This window comes from Penicillium verhagenii, assembly GCF_028828195.1.
Source record: "Penicillium verhagenii strain IBT 33310 chromosome Unknown utg000006l_segment0_segment0, whole genome shotgun sequence".
NCBI lineage: Eukaryota > Fungi > Ascomycota > Eurotiomycetes > Eurotiales > Aspergillaceae > Penicillium > Penicillium verhagenii.
Window position 1 is genome coordinate 2,368,497 of NW_026643170.1, and position 23,653 is coordinate 2,392,149.

General features: G+C 51.1%; 5 protein-coding genes across 5 annotated transcripts; 4 read left to right on the forward strand and 1 right to left on the reverse strand.

The window, feature by feature from the left end:
- Window positions 1-60: 60 nt before the first annotated feature.
- On the forward strand, window positions 61-1,345 carry N7466_006262 (protein HGH1; the record flags this gene model as incomplete). The annotated part of the gene is made up of 4 exons (XM_057165659.1): window positions 61-87; window positions 140-256; window positions 346-459; window positions 530-1,345. The coding sequence occupies 4 exons, from the start codon at window positions 61-63 to the stop codon at window positions 1,343-1,345; spliced, it is 1,074 nt and encodes a 357-aa protein (XP_057021258.1).
- Window positions 1,346-2,545: 1,200 nt separating this feature from the next.
- N7466_006263 (uncharacterized protein) lies at window positions 2,546-5,775 on the forward strand (the record flags this gene model as incomplete). Its single annotated transcript, XM_057165660.1, has 7 exons — window positions 2,546-3,012; window positions 3,089-3,147; window positions 3,214-3,569; window positions 3,716-3,997; window positions 4,090-4,243; window positions 4,308-4,815; window positions 4,881-5,775. 7 exons carry the CDS (start codon window positions 2,546-2,548, stop codon window positions 5,773-5,775), a joined length of 2,721 nt encoding a protein of 906 aa, XP_057021259.1.
- Window positions 5,776-6,508: 733 nt separating this feature from the next.
- N7466_006264 (transcription factor IIF subunit TFG1) lies at window positions 6,509-8,819 on the forward strand (the record flags this gene model as incomplete). The annotated part of the gene is made up of 4 exons (XM_057165661.1): window positions 6,509-7,861; window positions 7,938-8,240; window positions 8,300-8,528; window positions 8,590-8,819. The coding sequence occupies 4 exons, from the start codon at window positions 6,509-6,511 to the stop codon at window positions 8,817-8,819; spliced, it is 2,115 nt and encodes a 704-aa protein (XP_057021260.1).
- Window positions 8,820-9,351: 532 nt separating this feature from the next.
- On the reverse strand, window positions 9,352-15,695 carry N7466_006265 (tetrafunctional fatty acid synthase subunit FAS1; the record flags this gene model as incomplete). Its single annotated transcript, XM_057165662.1, has 2 exons — window positions 9,352-9,822; window positions 9,906-15,695. 2 exons carry the CDS (start codon window positions 15,693-15,695, stop codon window positions 9,352-9,354), a joined length of 6,261 nt encoding a protein of 2,086 aa, XP_057021261.1.
- A 1,781-nt stretch (window positions 15,696-17,476) lies between these two features.
- Window positions 17,477-23,221, forward strand: N7466_006266 (trifunctional fatty acid synthase subunit FAS2; the record flags this gene model as incomplete). Its single annotated transcript, XM_057165663.1, has 3 exons — window positions 17,477-17,996; window positions 18,103-23,036; window positions 23,111-23,221. The coding sequence occupies 3 exons, from the start codon at window positions 17,477-17,479 to the stop codon at window positions 23,219-23,221; spliced, it is 5,565 nt and encodes a 1,854-aa protein (XP_057021262.1).
- Window positions 23,222-23,653: the final 432 nt, after the last annotated feature.

Here is a 23,653-nt window from a genome sequence, read left to right on the forward strand (position 1 = left end):
GGGAAACTGCCGCTGACTAAAACCTCTCATGAAATAAAAAGTTGGTGGACTTTCTTCATCATGGAAATTCACAAATCCGGCAAATCGGTAAGAGTCAAATTATTCATGTCTCCCTTTCTTTGACCTCTTACTGATACAGAACCACTTAATAGCCTGTGAAGAGCTCGTCGGATACTCTATCGCTCAACCTAGCTTGTTCAAAAGGCACCAATTGCTTCCTATTCGCGATCTGAAGCTATTGACTCGGGACTATACCGTACGTGCGGCGCAAGAATCCATTCCTCCCAATTTTCCCAACGCAATATCGATTTTAACAGTCACTGATATAAATATCTTATCCAATAGCCAATTGCCAAGAATGTGTTGACCATTCTAGTCAACCTCTCGGCCGATGAGGAGATCTTGAAGACCCTAGCCGAAGATGACGAATACATCGAGTCCCTCTTGCTGAAACTGACGGTACGTGAACATTCTGGCATTAATCCAAGAAGATTGACACAAACTGATATCTTGCCAATTTGAAATACAGAACATCAAGGACCCAAATGTCGATGAAGCCGCCATGCTTTTGGCCAACCTTATCAAGTCTGATCACCTTCAGAAATTACATACATTGAAGCGCCGAATTCCCGAGGGCGTCTCGACCTCCGAGAATGCTATTGATCAGTTGATGGACTGTTTTGTGAAGGGCGCAGAGGGGGGACTCAATAAGCACGCCAACTACGATTACCTGTCCTACTTCTTTGCCGATCTATCCCAAACCGAACAGGGACGGGCCTATTTCACTACCCGACAGGAATATGATGGAGTTGTCCCCATCACCAAACTGACAGTCTTCACCGAACACAAGAGCGAAATTCGTCGTAAGGGAGTTGCCTCCACCATCAAGAATGTGGCCTTTGACGTCCCCTCCCACCCGATGTTATTCGCCGAAGATGAGGCCAACCTGTTGCCTTATCTGCTCCTCCCCATTGCCGGACCTGAAGAGTTCCCCGACGATGAAATGGCGTCTATGCTGCCGGACCTTCAATTGCTACCGCCAGACAAGCAACGTGAAAGCGATCCCACCATTCTCACCACCCATCTGGAGACGTTACTTTTGTTGACCACCACACCCGAATGTCGGGCTCAAATGCGTGCGGTACAAGTGTACTCATTCATTCGGGAATGTCACTTGAACGTTGAGGATGAAGATGTACGGGAAGCATGTGATCGACTTGTACAGGTGTTGATGCGAGACGAGGAAGGAGAGGGAGGCCAAACCGACGCAGATTTGACAGAGGCACAGGCGAAGATTGAAGCACCACCTGCCGATGAAGATGAGAAAGTGACAGAGTTGTTTTAAGACGTCGAGAGATTCCCCCCCAAAAGATAGAAGAGAAGAAGCAAGAAGAAACATTGAACAAAAAGAAGATATTATATACCTTGAATAAACATTCCAAAAGATTTTCAAATGTCGTTAAAACAGATATATCAGTTATTTAGTTGACTAGCATTGAATCCTCACTTAGTCACATGTGGTATGGCGGCCGATAACTAGTTAACTAGAGGCCACCCCTAGGTCATATCCCAATTTCAGTTTCTAACTTCACCGCCATGTTTCCCGCCTGTATTGTATTTATCACGTACAGGAATATCTTAAGGGATTTGATCTAAATACGGGTCACTTTTAGAATAGACTTAAGAATAGACTTGAGAATAGACTTGAGAATAGACTTGAGAATAGACTTGAGAATAGACTTGAGAATAGACTTGAGAATAGACTTGAGAATAGACTTGAGAATAGACTTGAGAATAGACTTGAGAATAGACTTGAGAGTAGTCTTGAGAGTAGTCTTGAGAAGGGACTTAAGAATGGATTATATGACTAGGATCTCAGCCTCTCTTTCTTGCCAGTTGTTGTGATATGCAGCGCTGAACTGCCTGAACATAATGGAGTTCAAAAACTAATATGAATTTGGAATTACTCGTAATTGATTTACTTTCTGCCGGTCGGAAAGTTGAAATTGGGATTTGACCTAGGGGTGGCCTCTATCGGCCGCCGCACATGTGGGGCCGGAGAAATGGTCAAATCTTTCGCTTGGAGCTACTGCACGATCTAATCCCAAAGTAACCTCAATTTCATCATTGATCCCCTCTTTTTATGGAGTACAACATAAATATACGTTACACCAACGAATAAAAAGAAGGGAGAAAGCTCTAAAGAAAAATCAATTCCAATCCACCCATCACGACGGCCGAGATTCCGCTACAGACGCGGAAGCTGTCTTGTCCCAAGCCGAGGGGCGAGAGGCTTCCCGCCGAACCGGACCAAGTGGAGGTCAATCGTTGCGATTGCCCCAATTCCAACTCCGATCTTAATAATCCCAATCCCAATCCCAATCCCAATCCACACTTGGATCTCAATCCTGAATTGTGTGATAATTGTGGCAGGCGTGACAACAATGGAAATTGCGACTCGGACCTTGACCTTGACCTTGACCTGGATCTCGACGTGAGCCCGCCCGCTTCCACGTCCTTCGCCCAGCGCCTCCTCCGTGTCCTCATGTCACGCACCCCATTGATTCGATCGTCGCCTGCCCTGGGCTCAACCTCGTACGGTGCTGTACGTATCCCACATGGCCCCGACGACGAGGCCCATCTGCCAGCACAACGGAAGAATATCCGTAGGGGAGTGAACGAAGAAGGATCCTACCAAACCACTTTCGAGAATGGTGCTGAGGGCCCGTCGAGGTCTAATCCCAAATCAAAACGCTCGCACTCATCAAGTCGAAGAAGTAGTGGCTGGTACAGAGAAACCCATAACCGGCGACCCTCATCTGCGACCTCTGATGTAGGTATGGGTGCCGATTCAAAATTCTCATTTGCGACGGGGTTGGCAGTACCTGGAAATCCGGTAATTCAAGAAACTCCAGTCTCGTCCCCCTACATGACCAGTGATGAGGAAGATGCCCTGGATGTCGAGGACGAGGACTCAAAGTCTCCCGAGGAGGATCCCCCGGATAATTCACCGTGAGTTTGACCTTGACCGGCTTCCACCCGTTGAGCGCACGATCCAAGGCTAACTTTGCCTCGCCGCTGATGTTAGCTATGCTCAAGTTCGAGCAACCGTCCCAGCAACAGATGATATCACTTTGTCCATCAACAGTAAGGCTGCTCCTGGAATACTATATAGTTTAGATCAATTTGAACTAACCAATGTCCATTATATAGCCCCTCGGATGTGGATTCTCTCCTTGATATTCTCACTGACGGGCTCCGCTGCGAATCTTTTCTTCTCACTTCGCTACCCGAGCGTGGCCATCACCCCGATTATTGCTCTAGTCTTAGTCCACCCCCTGGGCAAGTTTTGGGATGTTTTATTGAAGCGGACCGATGATCCCCTCGAGCTGTTTGAGAATGGAACCCTCGACCACCGGGAATCTCTAGCTGGCGAGATTGATCCCCCCAACCGATCGTGGGTGTCTCGGGTTCGACTATGGCTTGCTCAGGGCCGTTGGAATGAGAAGGAACATGCCTGCGTCTACATCAGTAGCAATGTCTCTTTTGGGTTCGCCTTTGCAACGGACGTTAGTATCCATCACCCAGACCGATTCATTCTCAAACAAACTTCTTTCAAGGCTGACTAGCAGAATAGGTGATCGTTGAGCAACATAAATTTTATAACCAGGAAGTTCCCATATTATATCAGCTACTGCTTATAATTTCGACTCAGGTCCTAGGCTATGCCTTTGCTGGCTTAACGAGACGCTTTCTAGTGCGGCCATCCGCGATGATATGGCCGGGAACTCTCATGTCCACTGCCATGTTTTCTACAATGCACAAGACAACCAACAAGAAAGCCGATGGATGGAGTATCTCTAGATATAAGTTTTTCATACTGGTCTGGGGAGGGGCTTTTCTTTGGTACTTTGTTCCGGGCTTACTGATGCCTGCACTGAGCTATTTCAGCGTGATTACTTGGTTTGCTCCCAAAAACGTGGTGGTCTCCAATCTCGTATGTGTTCCTGCTTTCCCCCTCCTTTCTTCCCCTGTTATTTTTACCTGTTTCCAGGAAGGATACTGGGATAAGCTGCTGACGAGTCGTAGTTTGGTGTGGCCTCGGGTCTTGGGATGTTCCCTGTGACGTTTGATTGGGCTCAAATTGCCTATATTGGGTCCCCTCTACTCACGCCCTGGTGGGCTGCAGCGAATATTGTCACGGGACTAGTGGTCGTCATTTGGATCATTGCTCCTATTTTGTGTAAGTTGTGACTCTTGGCTCCTTTTGTGGTGGCGCACCCGGCTGATGAGACCCCTGGGAAAAGATTTCAAGAATGTGCTCTTCTCGTCCTTTATGCCCATCCTCTCGGCAGCCGTTTTCGATAATGAGGGCCATCCGTACGACGTGAGCCGAATTTTGACTCCAGAGTTCGTGTTCGATCAGAAGGCCTACGAGGATTACTCGCCAGTATATCTCCCCATTACCTATGTGTTGTCATATGGGGTTCAGTTTGCGGCTCTCACCTCATTGGTTAGTCATACCGTGTGTTGGTATGGCAAAGATATTTGGCAACAAACTCGCCGCGCATTCGAAGAACGACGAGAACTTCCAGATCGTGACACATATGAGCCCTTGAGGAGCGAAAGAGGACCTCAGCCGCCTCGTCGCAGCTATGATATCTCCAGAGACTCGCAAGAGGCTCTTCGAGAGATGCCTCCGGGAACGGAAGATGTTCATTGTCGTCTGATGAGGCGTTATAAAGATGCCCCACTCACATGGTATCTCATAGTGCTCATCACGATGCTTGTCACTGCCATATTTACCGTGGAGCAGTATGTTATGATGCCTCCGAGTTTTTTTATTTTCTTGTATCGTAATACTGACATCCTTTCTACAGTTATCCGGTTCACCTACCTTGGTACGGGCTGCTTTTGGCTCTGGGAATGACTAGTGTCTTTTTTATCCCCGTTGGCATCATAATGGCTGTGACCAATCAACACAGCAGTCTCTACTTAATCTGTCAACTGCTTTGTGGCATCGTATTTCCTGGACGGCCCGTTGCGAACATGATTTTCGTGACATACTCCTACATCAGTTCCGCTCAAGGCATCAAATTTTCCTCGGACCTCAAACTTGGTCATTATATGAAGATTCCACCTCGCATTTTGTTCGGCGTACAAATGCTCGCCACACTGGTGTCTAGCTTAACCCAGATTGGGGTGCTGAACTGGATGTTCACCCATATCCCAAAGTTGTGTACCCCTCAAGCGCTAAATGGATTCAATTGTCCGATTGCTCGAGTGCATTTCAATGGGAGTATTCTCTGGGGTGTCGTGGGCCCACAGAGATTCTTCGGGCCGGATGGCCTCTACCGGCCCCTGGTGTGGGCATTTTTGATCGGTGCCGTGGCACCGTTGGGTGCCTGGGCCCTTGGTCGACGAAGCAAGAAAAGCTTTTGGCGCAAGGTCAACTTTCCCATCCTGTTCGGTAGTCTCAGCTGGATCCCCCCTGCCACCGGCTTGAACTTCTCCACCTGGGCATTGGTATGTTTCGTGTTTAACTACGTGATTCGGCGCCGCAAGACGGCTTGGTGGGAGAAGTATGCAATGACCCTGTCCGCCGCTTTAGACTCAGGCCTCGCATTTGCCGTGGTGGTTGTGTTCTTTGCTCTCATCTATCCAGGTTGGGTCACTGGATTTCAATGGTGGGGGACGGAGATTTACAAACAAGGCTGCGACTGGATCGCCTGTCCATACCGACGTTTGGAGCCAGGACAGAAGTTTGGAAACTGAATTTTCCTATACTTTGAATCTGCAAATGTATGAGTATATGAATGAATGAATTATTGATACAAAGGCGGACCTTTTTCTCTTCCTTTGAAAGTCTCCCCCCGAATCCTTCCTTGTGCCCAGGTCAAAGTAGGTAATGCATGTTTTCTAGCATGTACCGTAGTCATGCTCTGTAGTCATGATATATACATTACACACTATAATCATTTTCCCCTGATGGAAAGAAAATTTGGGCCCATGATGTTTTATCCCATATGACTGCTAGAGAATGAGACATACTGATAAATCCTGGACCTCAGATTTCGTCGGAACTTGTGCATAAATTAAGTGACGATTGGGGGAGTACAACATGGTCATGCTGAGGGGTAATTGAACTTCTCAACTTCCAGGAGGGTGGTTCATTTACTCTTAGATAATTTCAACAGATCAGAAAAGGAACCGAAGCAAAGGTTGAATTCAAATTTGAATTGAATATTATAACAACTCTGCAGTGAACAAGAGTCAAGATCGAGTAGATAAATCCGAGTAAAGCCAAGGCCTCAGGCTCCAACAATGACTAAGCTACCCCGTGATCTTTCATCATCATTGTCAGGCTGCAAGACAACTCCGCAGCTTCTCACTTCTTGCACTCTTGGTTTGGATTCTCACCCACAGGCACCATCCTTCCTTGACCCATGAGTCTCTTTCATGCTTAAAGATCTCTCCCCCCCTCCTCAACATTCTCTTTGAGAGCATTATGTCTACGCCGACCAACCCCTCGAATGGGCGCACACAGACGGGGCCTCATGGAGCTCCCCCCATGCGAATGCGTCGCCCTAAAGCTGCCGACCCCTTGGTTCGCCCAAAGAGAAGGCCAGTGAGACCAGTAGGAGCTGCTCCAGCAGGAGTTATTCCGCCGGGCACCACAGCTACCAAGACTCTTCCCTCGCGACCTATGATTCCCAACACCTTACCGGTATCGCAGCCACTGGAGCGGCCTCGACTAGCCGCTGTAAGAGATGATCACGCCGTGAATGGATTCAGCGGCCCCCTTCTTTCCGAGAAATATGTCGACTATCCGGTGGTGACGACGAAACGAGCCCTGCGCGAGGGACTGAAGAACCACATCGCTCGCTTTGCCGCCAAGCGAGTTGTCGACCCACGCGATGAATCCCAATTCACGCGACCCGTCAGGCTGCAGCGTCGAGACCCACGCCCCCGAAATCAGGATCACAATGCGGAAAGAATGGTAGGTCCCGATGGGCAACAACTTGATGAGGCAGAGCGAGAAGCTCTCGACGCCAAGAGAGCTGCACGGGAGAAGGAGCGCGCCGAAAACCTCGCACAGATCGCCCCTTCGGTCGGATCAACCGCGAAGCGACCAAATGCCCCGAAGCAAAAAACACAACAAGTTTTCAAGTCTGATATGACCCCCGAGGAGATTGCGAGAGCCCGGATCAAATATGAGGAGGCGCTACCTTGGCACCTTGAGGACTTTGACAATCGTAATATCTGGGTGGGTAACTACGAAGCTGCTCTATCGGAGACCCATGCAGTGTTCGTCCTTGATAACGGCAAGATGCGCATGATTCCCGCTGAAAAGTGGTACAAATTCAGCGCCAAGAGTCATTTTAAGGCCCTGACGATTGAAGAAGCAGAAAAATTTATGGCGAAGCGGGTGAAGGATCCGCGATGGTTCATGGAAAAACAAGAAGAGGTGGCACAGCAGAAGGAGTTAGAAAAATTTGCTAAATCGCGGAAGGTCTACGCCGGAAAGCAGGGTGTTCTGGCCGGACGAGAGGGCCTCGAAGCCAGTGAGATGGATTTTGAAGAAGACCGCTTCGCAGACGACGAGGAACATGATGATCTTTTCAATGAACAAGATGAAGACACCAAGGCTGCTGAAAAACGAATCAAAGATGACCAACTCAAGGCGAACGTCTTTGACCTTAAGGAAGAAAAGGATTATGAAGAGGAAGAACAGCGAGAAAAGCGAGAACGTGAAGCCCGTCACAAGCTTGGGAAAAAGATGCGCAAAGCTCTGAAGAAGAGAGAAAGGAATTTTGACTACAGCAGTGGTTCAGACGCTAACCCATATAGCGAAGAGGAGGTAAAGTTATCTTTCTACTCCCATATCTGCTACCCAAGAGGCTGTGAGACTTACTGGGCAATTTCCATCTACTTAGAGCTCCGACGACAGTGAAACCGAACGGTTGAAGGAGGAGGAACGGAAAGCCGAGGAGGAAAAGAAGGAGAAAGAGAAAGAATTGGGTGCATCGTTACCCAAAGGAGCCACTACGCCGTCCGGTCGTCCGAAGCATACCGACCCTCTCAAGAAATCCACCGCATCTCGCAAGCGACTCGGCTCGCCTGGTGGCTCCGATGCTAGTGGCACCGATACTTCCCGAAAGAAGGTCAAGAACAAGCATTCGTCTGCTCACCAGACACCACAGCCTACCTCAAGGCCAATTTCGCCCTCTGGTGTGCAAGTAAGTGCAGCATATGAGTAATGAGTGAAATGTAATACTAACTTGACAAACTACATCAGGCTGGCAAGAAACGAGTCCGCAATATCCCCATGGGGGGTTCTGGTTCTGGCAGCGATATTGATGCTGCATCTGGTGCTGAGATGAGCGAGAGTGGCAAATCCAAGAAACTGAAGCTCAATCCGCCTTCCGGTGGCTCTCGGGGGGCCACGCCGCAGGGATCCCGGGCAGCTAGCCCTATTGCAGGCAATCAAAGCTTCTCTGGAAGCCGCGCTAGCAGCCCCGACGGAGGTCGAGGCAAGTCATCGTTCCAGAAATCTTCCTTGACACAGTATACTGACTTTATTCTTAGGACGTTCGACACCCGGGCCAGTTGGAAACATATCCTTCCCAACACCTGCAGAGATTCATGCATCTATCCCGGCAACGGGTATTACCACCGTTGAACTTCTTCGGATTTTCCGCCCCCGTATCGGCGATAACAAGGAAATCCACCGTCGCTTCATTGGCATCGTCAAAGATGTCAGTGTTTACGGCAAAGACGACCGATTGCTTCGACCTGGTCCTTGGAAGGGGACATAAGGCCTGTCTCGGATGACTTCTTTAAGATCAACCCTTTGCAATAATCCCCCTACGCTCGAGGTAGACCACGTGTTAAATCATTATCATCCAAGTCTTCTCACCAATTGAATGATCGAATCAATGAATGAATCTTAGCGCCACCGATTTACCACGAATACCTATTTGTCATCTCTTTTGATCTGATCATTAGTTACTTCGTACCATGTATTTTCTTTCGTAGTTAAAAAGCTAAGATTGCTCTCCTTAGCATATTCTTAAATATAACCCCGGAAGACGCTATAAGACTGTTACACTAAATCAAACAAATCGTGACTACATATTAGAAAAAGAGATATCAAATATAATCAAACTTGAATGAATAATTTAAGAGAAGAAAAAATAGATAAAGAGACTCATATACATGCAACAGGAACAACTCCGCCAAGATTCGAGACATGTCACATCACGACCGAGAAAAAAAAACAAGGTCTTTCTATCACGAAAACAATAAACACATTAGAAGGACGAGAATGGGGAATCAATAGATACATCACTAGGCCGCACGAGAGGTGGTCTCGGTACCCTCTTCGTACTTCTCCCAGTTGGCCAGAATGGAGGCAATACGGGGAGAGTTGGTAAGACGGTACACATCCTCAAAGTACTCCTTGGTAATCTCGAAGGGACGAGCAGTGACGTTGGGAATGTACTTGCCCACCAACTTGCTGGGATCAATGGTGGTCTTGTTGATCTTCTTGAGCAGGAATGACCGGAAGGGCTTGACACCGGAGCGCAGGAAGGTACTGTGGAAGGGCACATCGATACCCTTGAGCGGGATGGTGGCAAAGCCACGCTCCAGCTGAATTGGGCGGGGCTTGGCCTCGGTCTGCTTGACACACTCCTGGATGATGCTCACTAGATGAGCCTTAACGTCCTCGAGAGACATGCTCTCCATCAGAGCGGGGATATCCATGTTCTGGGCCTTGAGGAAGTTAAGAAGGTTGGTAAGGCAGTCAAGAGCGCGGAGCTAAATAGAGAGAGAAAGAATGATTAGTATCCAATATTTCTTGTGGCTACAAAAAGAAAACAAATATTAAAGAAAGAACTTACATCACCAGCGGCAACATATTGCATGTTGGCCACATTGTAGTTGACAATCTCAAGCAACCAGCCAGTCGCCTCAGCAATGTTCTCCACAACATACTGCAGGGCCTGCTCGTTGAAGGTCTTGGAGATACGGCTGGGATTGACAGCACACATGGAGTAGTTAGAACGACCCTGCTCATCACGCTCGACAGCAACCTGCATGGTAAGACCACGGTAGAACACAACGGACACCAAGCTCTCAATAGGCATGACATCGGCAAGGGCAGCCAGGGCCGAGTATTCACCAAGGGAGTGACCGGCGAAGCTGCTGTCACGCTGCACAAGACCCTTGGAGCGCATGTCCTCAAAGCTGGCCTTCTCCATCAAGGTGAGAGCGGGCTGGGTGAATTGGGTAGCAGACAGCAAACCGGTGGGGGATCGGTAAGTGTATGAATCGGTAGTCTCGTCAATACCCTTGAAGATCTTCTCGGATTTGATGGAGCCATCGGCGTTCACGGTCTCGAAGGTCATCGCCATGTAGTTCTGGCGAATGGCCTTACCCCGAGGACCACCAAAGTAGACGGTCAACTCCTTGGGGTTGTTCTTGACGATGTCAATGATCGACAGGCCGTAGTTCTCGATGAAGTGGCGATCGGCGCGGTCCCAGACCTCCTTGGCAACGGGGCTGCTAGCATAGAGCTCCATACCCATGCCCTGCTCCTGGGAGCCCTGACCAGTGAAGACATATGAGGTGACGGGTTGTTCAACCTCAGCCTCACCCAGCAGAACCTTGTCTTCAGTCTCCTTGTTGCTGACCTCAACCTTGATGATCTTGCGACCAGCAATCATACCGACGTGCTGGAGCTTGACAGTGATCATATCGTTGGGGAGAACCATACCGACAAGAGAGACGTGGAAGCCACGAACACGGCCAATGTTGTTCTCAGCAGCCCAGGTCTCAACGAAGCTGCGCACGGCAGCACTGCTGTACATGCCGTGGGTGATGGTGCCGGGGAGGTTGGCGTAGCTGGAGAAGACACGGGACACGTGAATGGGGTTGTAATCACCAGAGACACGAGCATAAGTCTCGTTAGAGGCCGGAGCGCGGAGCTCCAACAGGGTCTTGCCACTGAGAGGGATGGGGTTCTCAAAGTAGACAGGCTGCTCAATCGATGTACCGTTACGCTGGAGGTAGTCAATCACCGGGTTACCGTGTGAGGTACCGGCCTCGTAGTCGACAGATGCCACTTGGATAACCTCCTTGGTGGGCAGCTCCAACAGAACCTGACCAATGGTCTGGACGTTGCTGAAGACGGTCTGGTTCTTGAAGCGAATCAGACTCTGCAGACGGAAAGTGAGAGTCTGACCCAGAAGCTCAATTTCACTCTCATCCATGCGGAACCACTCCTTGGAGCGCAGAATGGCGACATCACGGCTGGTGGCCAGGTGAACCTGCATGGGCACTTCGTCCTTGCGCTGGAAGGTGTTCTCAAAGTCCGAGTAAGCACCACGGTACAGGAACTGACTGGTGACGTGCATAATAGCCTCGCCATCACGCTTGATAGTACCGCAAACCTCGACCATCTTGCCGGACTCTTGGTTGATCACGGCATTGATCTGAGCAGTGGTATCGAGAACATCTCCAACCTTCAGGGGCTCAGCACCTGGGACCATCTTGAAGCCGTTGGAAAGGTGGACCAACTTAAGCAGATCTCCATCGATGGTGCGGGGGAAGATAGGCTTGGTGATGGCCTTCCAACCAGCCACGATGGCGAAATCCATAGGCGCGTACACCTCCTTACCAGGACGATCAACAAAGGCCTCACCAGTGTTGCCGACAGCGTGGACAAAGTCGGCAACAGCTTGAGCAGTGATAGTCTCACGGCCACCGTTGAAGGTAGCGGTTGTGGGGGTGTCGAAAGGAACATCCTTGTTACCGAACCAGATGCGGTAGTAGAACTCCTTGATGCGATCATTGCGATCTCCCATGACCTCACGCAAGGGAGCGTATCCGGTCTCTGGGTGGTAGGTGAAGAGGAAGGTCAGGGGAACAACACCACCCTCGGCAGTGCGGCCTTCGAACAAAGTCAGGCTGACCTGACCGCTCTCGTTAATCTTAGCCTCAACGGTCTTCACAAGCTTGCCAGACTGGTAAGGCTCGCGAACGCTAATGACGGTCTTGGCGGGATCACTGGGGTTGGCAATTTCCACAAAGAGACCGGGGGTAGGAGCCACAATTCGCTTCAAGGGGTTGGTTTGGAAACGGTGACCCTGGACGAAAACATCCGCCATGAACAAGGCATGGCGCCAGGAGTAGGAATCGCCAGCCAAAAGACGTAGCCAACGGTCCAGCTCAGGCAAATCAGCAGTGGAGGAGGAAAGGCGGAAGCTGGTCTTGGTAGCCTCCTCGGAGATGGTGAGACCCTCGACTTCATCCTCATCCTCGGCACTAACAAGGTTGCCGCCGAAGTATTCGATCACAGGAATCTTGCTCTTGTCACCACCGTAGACATCACGGAGCAGACCGGCGATGTGGCCATTGTGAACACCGTCAAGAATGTCTTTAACAGGCTCGTCGATGACGTTGGAGAAGCGAGCAGCCATAGGACCCTGGAGAATGCAGGTACGTCCAACATCCTGATCAACGACAGCCTCCAGGTCCTCACTCTGCCACAGGGAGTCCTTCTTGAAGAAGTATTCAAAGTTCTCATCCAGGGAGGGAACGAAGGGAACAGGCTTCTGTCCGCGGCGCTGGCACAGCAGCAAGAAGTGCTGGACATCCTGCGCGTTAATCAGTTGGGCAGCAGCCTCGGGGTAGGCAGCCAGGATGTTGGTAACAGCAGGGTAGGGAGTGTTCAGCTCCGAGTAGTTTTGGAGCAAAGAGGCTTGGCCATTAGCGGTAGTGAATCGCTCCTCAACACGGCGGAGGAAGTCACCAGTAAGACGCTTGAGGGAATCATCAATCCAGCGGGACTCGTGCTTGACGTACATGAGGTCCACCATGCGGTGAGCCACCTCAGCGTAGGTCATGTCCTCCAGGTCAACAGTATCTCCGGCGGTGTTGCGACCAAACCAAACCTTGTGGAAATCATCATTGAGCTTCTTGATGATGTAGTTGCGCTGTTTCTTGAGCTCAGGGACCCGCTTGGCCTTGTCAAGTTTGAAGATCTTTTGATCCATCTCCTGCCAGAACAAGACACCACGGGTGGCCAACTTGTGGATCGGCTCGCCCATCTCGGACAGAACAGTGATCACACCACCGGTGGCCTGCTTGTAAGTCTTCTCCCACTCGGCGTCATCCACACCAGGAGCGTCGGCAATGGCCTTCTTCGCGTTCTTGGAGGTGTGGGCTTCCTTGGAGATCATCATACGACTACCAAATAAGCATCCGTCAAAGGGCATGGGAGGGTAGCCGAACTTGGCAGACCAGGTACCAGAGAGATACGGGTAGGTGTCCTCGGCGCCACCGAAACCACTACCAGCGACAATGACGATGTTGTCTTGTTTGCGGAGTCGGCTGTACATCTGAAGAATGGGCTGGTGGAAATCCTCGAAGGAGTGGTGACCACCACCACGGCCACCGGTCCACTGCATGATGATGGGGAACTTGGGGTTGGCCTTGGCAATGTTGATCACCTGCTGAATGGCGTCCACGGAGCCGGGCTTGAAGGCAATGTGCTTGATGCCAAGAGTTTCAATGTATTCATTGGCGACCTCGATGGAAGGCACACCCGCACCGATGGCCAGACCCTCAACGGGCACACCCTCAGAGCGCAAACGGCCGATGAGAGGAATCTGCCAGGCCATGGCCCGAGGATTGACGTAGATCAGGTTAATGGTGATACCACGGCCCGGGGGAATGACCTTTTCAATCTTGGTGATGGCCTCGGTCATAGTCTTGGCGTTGTAGTAACCACCACCAGCAAGCTCAACGTGGTAGCCAGCGTTCATCGTGGCGGCCACAAAGTCCCATGGAACAGTGGTGGGAGTCATACCGGCCACCATGACAGGAGGGATGCCCAGCAGGCGACTCATCTTGGTGTCGACGTATGTCTGACCGGTGGAAGTCTGTACAAGACGAGGACCGTGTTCCTTGACCCAGTCGACGGCAAACTTCACCGAGTGCTCATCACGATCGAAAAGCTCTGGTTTGTAGCCCACCTCGGCGTTGGTACCGTCCATTTCACCAGCAATGATGACACGGACGCCGGTACCGTCCTTGTTGCGGTTGGTAAGAACACCCAGACCCGAAATACCTCCAGGACCAAAGTCCACAATGTGGGTGGCACCGGGGAAGACGGTGGCTTGCTCCCAGTTGACCGCATCGTGGGTGATCATGCGGACGAGTGCGGGAACAGCGCTCTTGTCACCTAGCTGGCGCAGATCCTCACCGGTCTTGGTGTTGAAGACGGGGATAACCAGGGAATTGGCGGGGATATCAATCTCCTCCAGATCCTCCAGAATTCGATCATAGGCGGAGGTGAGATACTGGCTGTGGAAGGGAGCGGTGATGGGCAGGAAGCGGTTGACGAAGCGAACCTTGCGCTGAGTGAACGGAACCCGGTTCTGATCCAGACCGGTAGGGGCCTTGACCTTGCGCAAACGCAAGTTCAATCCGTAGAGGGAAATCGGGGGACCAGTCACCACGAAGTTACGAGCGCTGTTGACCAAGGAGATGGCAATGTGACGATCCTCTGGCAAGTGCTGGTTGGTGGCATCAATGTGCTCCTGAACAGCAGCCCGGGAGAGATCCCGGATGGACAACATCGGGGTGGGGGATCCCTCTCCGTTCTCAATTGAATCCTGGAGCACCGAAGGAGCCAGGGACGTGCGAGGGTAAGCCTGCTGGCTGCGAAGACCAATCCAGAATAGCATGGTCAAGGCATTCTTCGCCGCCTGGGCAAAGGATTCCCAGCTGGTGGCCGTGGCAATAGCCGCAGCGGTCACAACACCCTGTGAGTGACCAGTGGTTCCTCGAATGCGCTCAAGGAGGTCACCTGGCTGACGACCCAGAACCTTGCAAGTCACAGTGTAGTGGGCGAGCTGGACCAACCCAATCAAGGGCAGACTGACGGGAGCTGAGACCAGGTAATCGATATCGGGCTGAGAATCCCGGTCCTGGAGCCACTGGATGATATCCAGACCCTTGGGGTAGAGCTTATTGGCCTCGGGTTCCCGGGAAAGGGTTTGCAGAAGCTCGGCCGATGAAGTGATCAATTCCTCCACAAAGGAGGGGTAAGTGGTGTAGATAGATCGCAACTCGTCAAAGTACTCTTCAATGTTTCCCTGGCCACCAAAGACGGTGTAGATACCAGCGGCATCCTCGGAGGCAGCGCGGAACAGAGCTGAGTCGTAGGGCTTGGTGGGCCGGCCAGCGGCAGCCCGTCCAGCGTAATAGGCCTCCACAACGTGGTTCTTCTTGGCGACAATGCCTGGAAGCGCGGCAGCCACAGCGTGAACATCATTGCCCCGCATGAATGCTCGCTCGAATTCGTTCAGGATAAGCTTCAGGACCTCCAAGTAGCTGCCCTGGGCATCATCTTCTCCTTCTTCCACCTCACGGGAAACATGGCCGATGTAACGAGCCACGAGTTCGGCTACCGAGGAGGGCTCATCATCCAATGCCAATTCATCTGTGGGCTCGGGTAAGGAGGCTGTGAAGCTGTCTTTCAACTGCGAGGCATGGAAATGGAGCGAGGTGGGAACGAGGAGGGAAAAGTCGAGGGAACCATGTGAGAGGATAAGAGGGCGCAGCGATTGAGACGATCGAGGGGTGTTAATGCCGGTCTGGGGACCGGTTGCTGTGCCGTACATGATGGAAGTTCTCCTTTTTTTTTCTTTCTTTCTCTTCCTTGACTCTTTTCTTTTTTTCGGTGATTATTGAATCAATTCCCAGAAACCCAACTGGGATTCACCGGTAATGGAAGGATTCTATAACCAGAAACGTATGAGCTTCTTCTCTGCAATTTGAGGAATAAAAGAAGAAACCAGGATAGACAAGACAATTGGGGGAGAGAGAGAGAAAAAACCGCCCAAAGCCGGAAAAAGCACTTACAAGTCGGTAAAGGGTTGGGAAGAGCCAAATAAATGGAGAGAAGATTAAATTATTAAACGCAAATCCCAAATGATATCAAAAAAAAGAAAAAAAGAAATTGAGATGCGGGGGAGAGGGGGAGGGGAGAAGAGGAAGAGATGGAGAGGAAGAATGGAGTAAAAGGGAAGGTATTGATGGGGAACGACGAGTACGTCTAGAGGACTCGTGATAATGGTTCCGCAGAAAGTCTTCAAGGTTCTACTTGATACTTCCACTCTCAAGGAAAAAAGATGACCCCAATCTTTTTTTTTTGATTTTTTTTTGATTTTTGATTTTTTTTTTGGCTGTTGAATTGTATTCGACCCGAAACAGTTTAGGGCGGTGAGTGGCCCCAATGTTCAACGGGAATCAACTCTTTCCACCTTCAACCTGTCCATCCTTCGGCCGGAACGGTATTTCATTGTATGGTATTGATGATTATTCTAGAGCCATCCATATATACTGGGGACTCAGAAAGGAGTAATCCCATGTAGTTCAAGTGGCTGAAGTGGTCCCAGGTGGTTCCCAGTGGCCCAAGTGGTCCCAGTGGATCTCTTCTCCTTGCCATTGCTCCCCTTTACTGGCTCAACTGCAGCTTGGATTGGGGCATTTCCACTTCAGTATTGGGTTGTTGGGAGCTCCGACTCCATTTGAACACACTTGATTGGTCATATGCGCTTATCTAATTCTGTCAGGTACCGATCCGGGCTCTGCGGTCCCCGTGAGCCCCAACAAGAGTAAGGAACAACTCAACTGCCCATCCCTTCTATCCGGTTGAAAGATGATTGGGGTTCATCACTGTTACTGAAGTACCTAGTATACTCATTATCTCTAGGTAGCTACCTGGATCATCATTCAACTATAGTAGATACCAAGGCCTCGTACTTTTTACTAGTACATTCAACCACTAGGTGGTACAAGCATATAGTAAAATAAAAATAAAAATATAGTTGCATAGCTTCAGATACATAATACATAATACCCTGGTATTGTAGTGAAAAAAAAAAGAACAGGCCAAAGGTAGAGCTTGCAACTCACTCGTAAGGTAAAAAGTTGGAAAAAAGACAACAAAAATACAGAAAAGGACCTCAAGTTCTAGGAGTGGCATATTAATTACATTACATACATGACCAGCTTGTATCCGGTATTACACCGCCCGCTATCGTTCCTATCGATACCCTTTCCCACTCTTTTTTTTCTTGAGGCGTGGACGTTTCCCCCGATTCTAGTTCTCTCCTCCAGAACTGGATCAATTCTTCCTTCTTCTTTAATTCCCATTTCGTGTTTTGTATAATTTCATTTTTTTTTCTTTCCCACCATCCCCTACCTTTTTCTTTTTCTCTACCCCAAGAACGCCTTTGTGTGGGCATTCGGGCGACTTGTCTCTGTCCTACGCCCTCCAGGACGTTTGTCCTGCTCTCTTAACATTTTACCTTAATTGAAATCCTCGATACCCCGGAATCCAGATAAAACGAGAACACCCCCCAATTTACACCTAAACACCCACACCCACACATACACAATGCGTCCGGAGATTGAACAGGAGCTGGCTCACACCTTGCTGGTGGAGCTGCTCGCCTACCAGTTTGCCTCGCCCGTCAGATGGATTGAAACTCAAGATGTTATTCTCGCCGAACAGCGCACTGAGCGCATTGTCGAGATCGGTCCTGCAGATACCCTCGGTGGAATGGCCCGTCGAACCCTTGCCTCCAAATACGAGGCCTACGATGCCGCTACATCCGTTCAACGTCAGATTCTCTGCTACAACAAGGATGCCAAGGAGATCTACTACGACGTCGACCCTGTTGATGAGGAGGAACAGGCTGCAGAGGCTGCCCCTGCAGCAACCCCCGCAGCGGGCTCTTCAGCACCGGCTGTCGTAGCTGCTGCGGCACCCCCACCTCCCAGTGCCGGCCCCGCGGCCGCCGTGGAAGATGCGCCAGTTACTGCTGTAGATATTCTGCGGTCCCTGGTGGCTCAGAAGTTGAAGAAAAGCTTGGCCGATGTGCCATTGACTAAAGCCATTAAAGATCTTGTTGGAGGTAAGTTCAGTGAACAAATTGAAAAAAAAAAAAAAAAAAAAAATTATTACCGCAAGAAAATCTCACGATAGGAGCTAATCGGTTTTTTCCTTCTGCTTTCGCATAGGTAAATCCACATTACAAAACGAAATTCTGGGAGATCTTGGAAAGGAGTTTGGTTCCACACCAGAGAAGCCGGAGGACACCCCACTGGACGAGTTGGGTGCCGCGATGCAGGCCACCTTCAACGGCCAATTGGGCAAGCAGTCATCATCCCTGATTGCCCGCACAGTCTCATCTAAGATGCCCGGTGGCTTCAACATTACAGCAGTCCGCAAGTACCTAGAGACTCGGTGGGGTTTGGGCTCGGGCCGCCAGGACGGTGTGCTCTTGCTGGCGATCACCATGGAGCCGGCAGCCCGTCTCGGCTCCGATGCCGATGCCAAGGCCTTCCTCGACGATGTCACCAACAAGTACGCTGCCAGTGCGGGTATCAATCTCTCGACTCCCACTGCTGGTGGAGACAGCGGTGGTGGTGGTGGTGGCATGATGATGGACCCAGCTGCCATTGATGCCCTCACCAAGGACCAGCGTGCTCTGTTCAAGCAGCAGTTGGAGGTGATTGCCCGTTACCTTAAGATGGATTTGCGAGCTGGTGATAAGGCGTTTGTCACTTCCCAGGAGACCCAAAAGGCTCTTCAGGCCCAGATTGATCTGTGGCAGGCCGAGCACGGTGACTTCTACGCATCCGGTATCGAGCCTTCCTTCGACCCCCTTAAGGCCCGTGTTTACGACTCTTCCTGGAACTGGGCCCGTCAAGATGCCCTCAGCATGTACTACGACATTATTTTCGGCCGTCTGCAGGTTGTGGACCGCGAGATCGTGAGCCGATGCATTCGCATCATGAACCGTTCCAACCCTCTTCTCCTCGATTTCATGCAATATCACATCGACAACTGCCCGACTGAGCGTGGTGAGACATACCAGCTTGCCAAGGCCCTGGGCCAACAGCTCATTGAGAACTGCCGGGAGGTTCTTGATGTTGCTCCCGTCTACAAGGACGTGGCCGTTCCTACTGGTCCTCAGACCACTATTGATGCTCATGGCAACATTGATTACAAGGAGGTTGACCGTGCTAGTGCCCGTAAGCTGGAACACTACGTGAAGCAGATGGCCGAAGCTGGCCCTATCTCCGAGTACAGCAACCGCACCAAGGTGCAGAATGATTTGAAGAATGTCTACAAGCTCATTCGCAAGCAGCATCGTCTTTCTAAGACCTCGCAGCTTCAATTCGATGCCCTTTACAAGGATGTTCTGCACGCCCTCAGCATGAACGAGAACCAGATCATGCCCCAGGAGAACGGCCAAGCCAAGAAGGGCCGCAACGGCCTGAAGCGTACCGTGACTCGCCCCGGTAAGGTGGAGACTATTCCTTTCCTTCACCTCAAGAAGAAGAGCGACCACGGCTGGGACTACAACAAGAAGCTCACCGGAACCTATCTGGATGTTTTGGAGTCCGCTGCTCGGGACGGTCTCTCTTTCCAGGGCAAGAATGTCCTGATGACTGGTGCCGGTGCTGGTTCTATCGGTGCCGAGGTTCTGCAGGGCCTCATCAGCGGTGGTGCCAAGGTCGTCGTTACTACCAGTCGCTTCTCTCGCCAGGTGACTGAGTACTACCAGGGCATGTATGCCCGCTATGGTGCTCGTGGATCCCAGTTGGTCGTCGTGCCTTTCAACCAGGGTAGCCAACAGGATGTCCAGGCCCTCGTCGACTACATTTACGACACCAAGAAGGGTCTGGGCTGGGACCTGGACTTTGTGGTGCCGTTCGCTGCTATTCCCGAGAATGGCCGAGAGATCGACTCCATTGATTCCAAGTCTGAGCTGGCTCACCGTATCATGTTGACCAACCTTCTTCGCCTCCTGGGCTCCATCAAGTCTCAGAAGCACGCCCACGGCTTTGAGACTCGCCCGGCTCAAGTCATCTTGCCCCTGTCACCCAACCACGGTACCTTCGGTAACGACGGTCTGTACTCTGAATCCAAGCTTGCCCTGGAGACCCTCTTCAACCGTTGGTACTCGGAGAACTGGAGCAACTACCTCACCATCTGCGGTGCCGTCATCGGCTGGACTCGTGGTACTGGTCTCATGAGTGGTAACAATATGGTTGCCGAGGGTGTTGAGAAGCTTGGTGTTCGCACTTTCTCCCAGCAGGAGATGGCTTTCAACCTTCTGGGTCTGATGTCGCCGGCTATCGTCAACCTCTGCCAGTCCGATCCCGTGTTCGCTGATCTTAACGGAGGTCTGCAGTTCATCCCTGACCTCAAGGGATTGATGACCAAGCTTCGCACCGACATCATGGAGAGCAGCGACATTCGCCAGGCTGTCCTCAAGGAGACTGCTATCGAGAACACTGTCATCAATGGTGAGGACAGTGGTGCTCTGTACAGGAAGGTTGTTGCTGAGCCCCGTGCCAACATCAAGTTCGAGTTCCCCACTCTTCCCGACTGGGAGACCGAGGTCAAGCCTATCAACGAGTCTCTCAAGGGCATGGTTAACCTGGACAAGGTCGTTGTTGTTACTGGTTTCGCCGAGGTTGGTCCCTGGGGTAACTCCCGTACTCGTTGGCAGATGGAGGCCCACGGTAAGTTCTCTCTGGAGGGCTGCGTCGAAATGGCTTGGATCATGGGTCTTATTAAGCACCACAATGGTCCCCTCAAGGGCAAGGCCTACTCTGGCTGGGTGGATGCTAAGACTAGCGACCCGGTTGATGACAAGGATGTCAAGCCTAAGTACGAGAAGTTTATTCTCGAGCACACTGGTATCCGTCTGATCGAGCCCGAACTGTTCAAGGGCTACGACCCCAAGAAGAAGCAGTTGCTCCAGGAGATTGTCATCCAGGAAGACCTGGAGCCCTTCGAGGCCTCCAAGGAGACCGCCGAGGAGTTCAAGCGCGAGCACGGAGACAATGTCGAGATCTTCGAGATCCCCGACTCTGGCGAGTTTACCGTCCGTCTTCGTAAGGGCGCCACCCTGCTTATTCCCAAGGCTCTTCAATTCGACCGCCTGGTCGCTGGTCAGGTCCCTACTGGCTGGGATGCCAGCCGCTACGGTATCCCTGCCGATATCATCGAACAAGTGGATCCTGTGACCCTGTTCGTTCTTGTCTGTACTGCTGAGTCTATGCTCTCCGCTGGTATCACCGACCCCTATGAGTTCTACAAGTATGTCCACCTTTCTGAGGTCGGTAACTGCATTGGTTCCGGTATTGGTGGTACCCACGCTCTGCGTGGTATGTACAAGGATCGCTACCTCGACAAGCCTTTGCAGAAGGACATTCTGCAAGAGTCTTTCATCAACACCATGAGTGCTTGGGTCAACATGTTGCTCCTGTCCTCCACTGGTCCCATCAAGACCCCCGTTGGTGCTTGTGCCACTGCTGTTGAGTCCGTTGACATTGGTTATGAGACCATTGTCGAGGGCAAGGCTCGCGTTTGCTTCGTCGGTGGTTTCGATGACTTCCAGGAGGAGGGCTCTTACGAGTTCGCCAACATGAAGGCCACCAGCAACGCTGAAGACGAGTTCGCCCACGGTCGTACCCCGCAAGAGATGTCTCGTCCCACCACCACCACCCGTGCCGGCTTCATGGAGTCCCAGGGTTGCGGTATGCAGCTCATCATGAGTGCTCAGCTTGCTCTCGACATGGGTGTGCCTATCCACGGTATTATTGCCTTGACCACCACTGCCACTGATAAGATTGGCCGTTCCGTCCCCGCTCCTGGCCAAGGTGTTCTCACCACTGCTCGTGAGAACCCTGGTAAGTTCCCCTCGCCTCTGTTGGATATCAAGTACCGCCGCCGTCAAATGGAGCTGCGCAAGAAGCAGATCAAGGAATGGCATGAGTCTGAGCTGCTCTACCTCCAAGAGGAAGTCGATGCTATGCAAGCTCAGAGTGATGAGACCTTCAACGCCTCTGAGTACATGCAAGAGCGCGCTCAACACATTGAGCGTGAGGCTATTCGCCAGGAGAAGGACGCACAGTTCGCTCTGGGCAACAACTTCTGGAAGCAAGATTCTCGCATCGCTCCTTTGCGTGGTGCCCTGGCCACTTGGGGTCTGACTGTTGATGATATTGGTGTCGCCTCTTTCCACGGTACCTCGACTGTTGCCAACGATAAGAACGAGTCCGATGTCATTTGCCAGCAGCTCAAGCACCTTGGTCGCAAGAAGGGTAATGCCGTTATGGGTATCTTCCAAAAGTACCTCACTGGTCACCCCAAGGGTGCCGCTGGTGCCTGGATGTTCAACGGCTGTCTCCAAGTGTTGGAGACCGGTCTTGTCCCCGGTAACCGCAATGCCGATAACGTTGACAAGGTGATGGAGAAGTTCGACTACATTGTCTACCCCAGCCGCAGCATCCAAACCGACGGTATCAAGGCATTCTCGGTCACTTCCTTCGGTTTCGGACAAAAGGGCGCCCAAGTCATTGGTCTTCACCCCAAGTACCTGTACGCCGCTCTTGACCAGGCTCAGTACGAGACCTACAAGACCAAGGTTGAGTCTCGCCAGAAGAAGGCTTACCGCTACTTCCACAACGGTCTGATCAACAATAGCATCTTCGTCGCCAAGAGCAAGGCTCCTTACGAGGATGAGATGCAGAGCAAGGTCTTCCTGAACCCCGACTACCGTGTGAGCCTTGACAAGAAGACCTCTGAGCTGAAGTACTCAGCCACTCCCCCCAAGGCCGAGTCTGAGGACAGAACCCGCCAGATGGTTGAGTCTTTGGCCAAGGCGAACGCGACCGCTAACTCCAAGGTCGGTGTTGATGTTGAGGCCATCGACGCTATCAACATCTCCAACGAGACTTTCGTGGAGCGCAACTTCACTGCCAGCGAGCAGGAGTACTGCCGCAAGGCCCCCTCGCCTCAGTCCTCGTTCGCAGGCCGATGGAGTGCCAAGGAGGCTGTGTTCAAGTCTTTGGGTGTGAGCAGCAAGGGTTCCGGTGCCGCCCTGAAGGAGATTGAGATTACAAGCGACGCCAACGGCGCCCCTGTGGTTAACGTAAGTACAACTTTCACATATATTCCTCTTGCCTAGTGATCGGCAACGCTAACGAGAGATCTTCATTATTTTAGCTTCACGGTGCCGCCGCTGCCGCTGCCAAGCAAGCCGGTGTCAAGTCGATCACTGTCAGCATCAGCCACAGCGATACCCAGGCTGTGGCCGTCGCTGTTTCCCAGCTTTAAATTTCAGATTGTTGTATCTCGTGCCATTTTTTTTCCCCCTGCGTGTTTTACATAAATGCTGAAGAAAACAGCTGAAGTGGCCGTTTTATTCTCTCTCGGCTCCGTTTCTCTTCCTCTTTTCTCTCCCCCTTTCGAGACGTGATGACTGTGATTTATGTTTGTGTTTCTTTTCTCTAGATTCGAGCCAGTTTCGTCTCCTGGTTCGTTGGTGTTTATAATGGGAGTAATGACATGCCATAATTTCATCTATTTCGAACCTGTTCAACGTTTTTTTTTTTTAATGTTATAAATATGCAACAAGTAACCAAACCACCTTGGAAGTCGTAGGAGTAAATCCATTTATATTGTAACATAGAATATGTAATATGAATGTTTTTATTTGTTCGCGCTAGAACGCTTCTATACTAGTATAGAGTAGGCGGTAGCTACTAG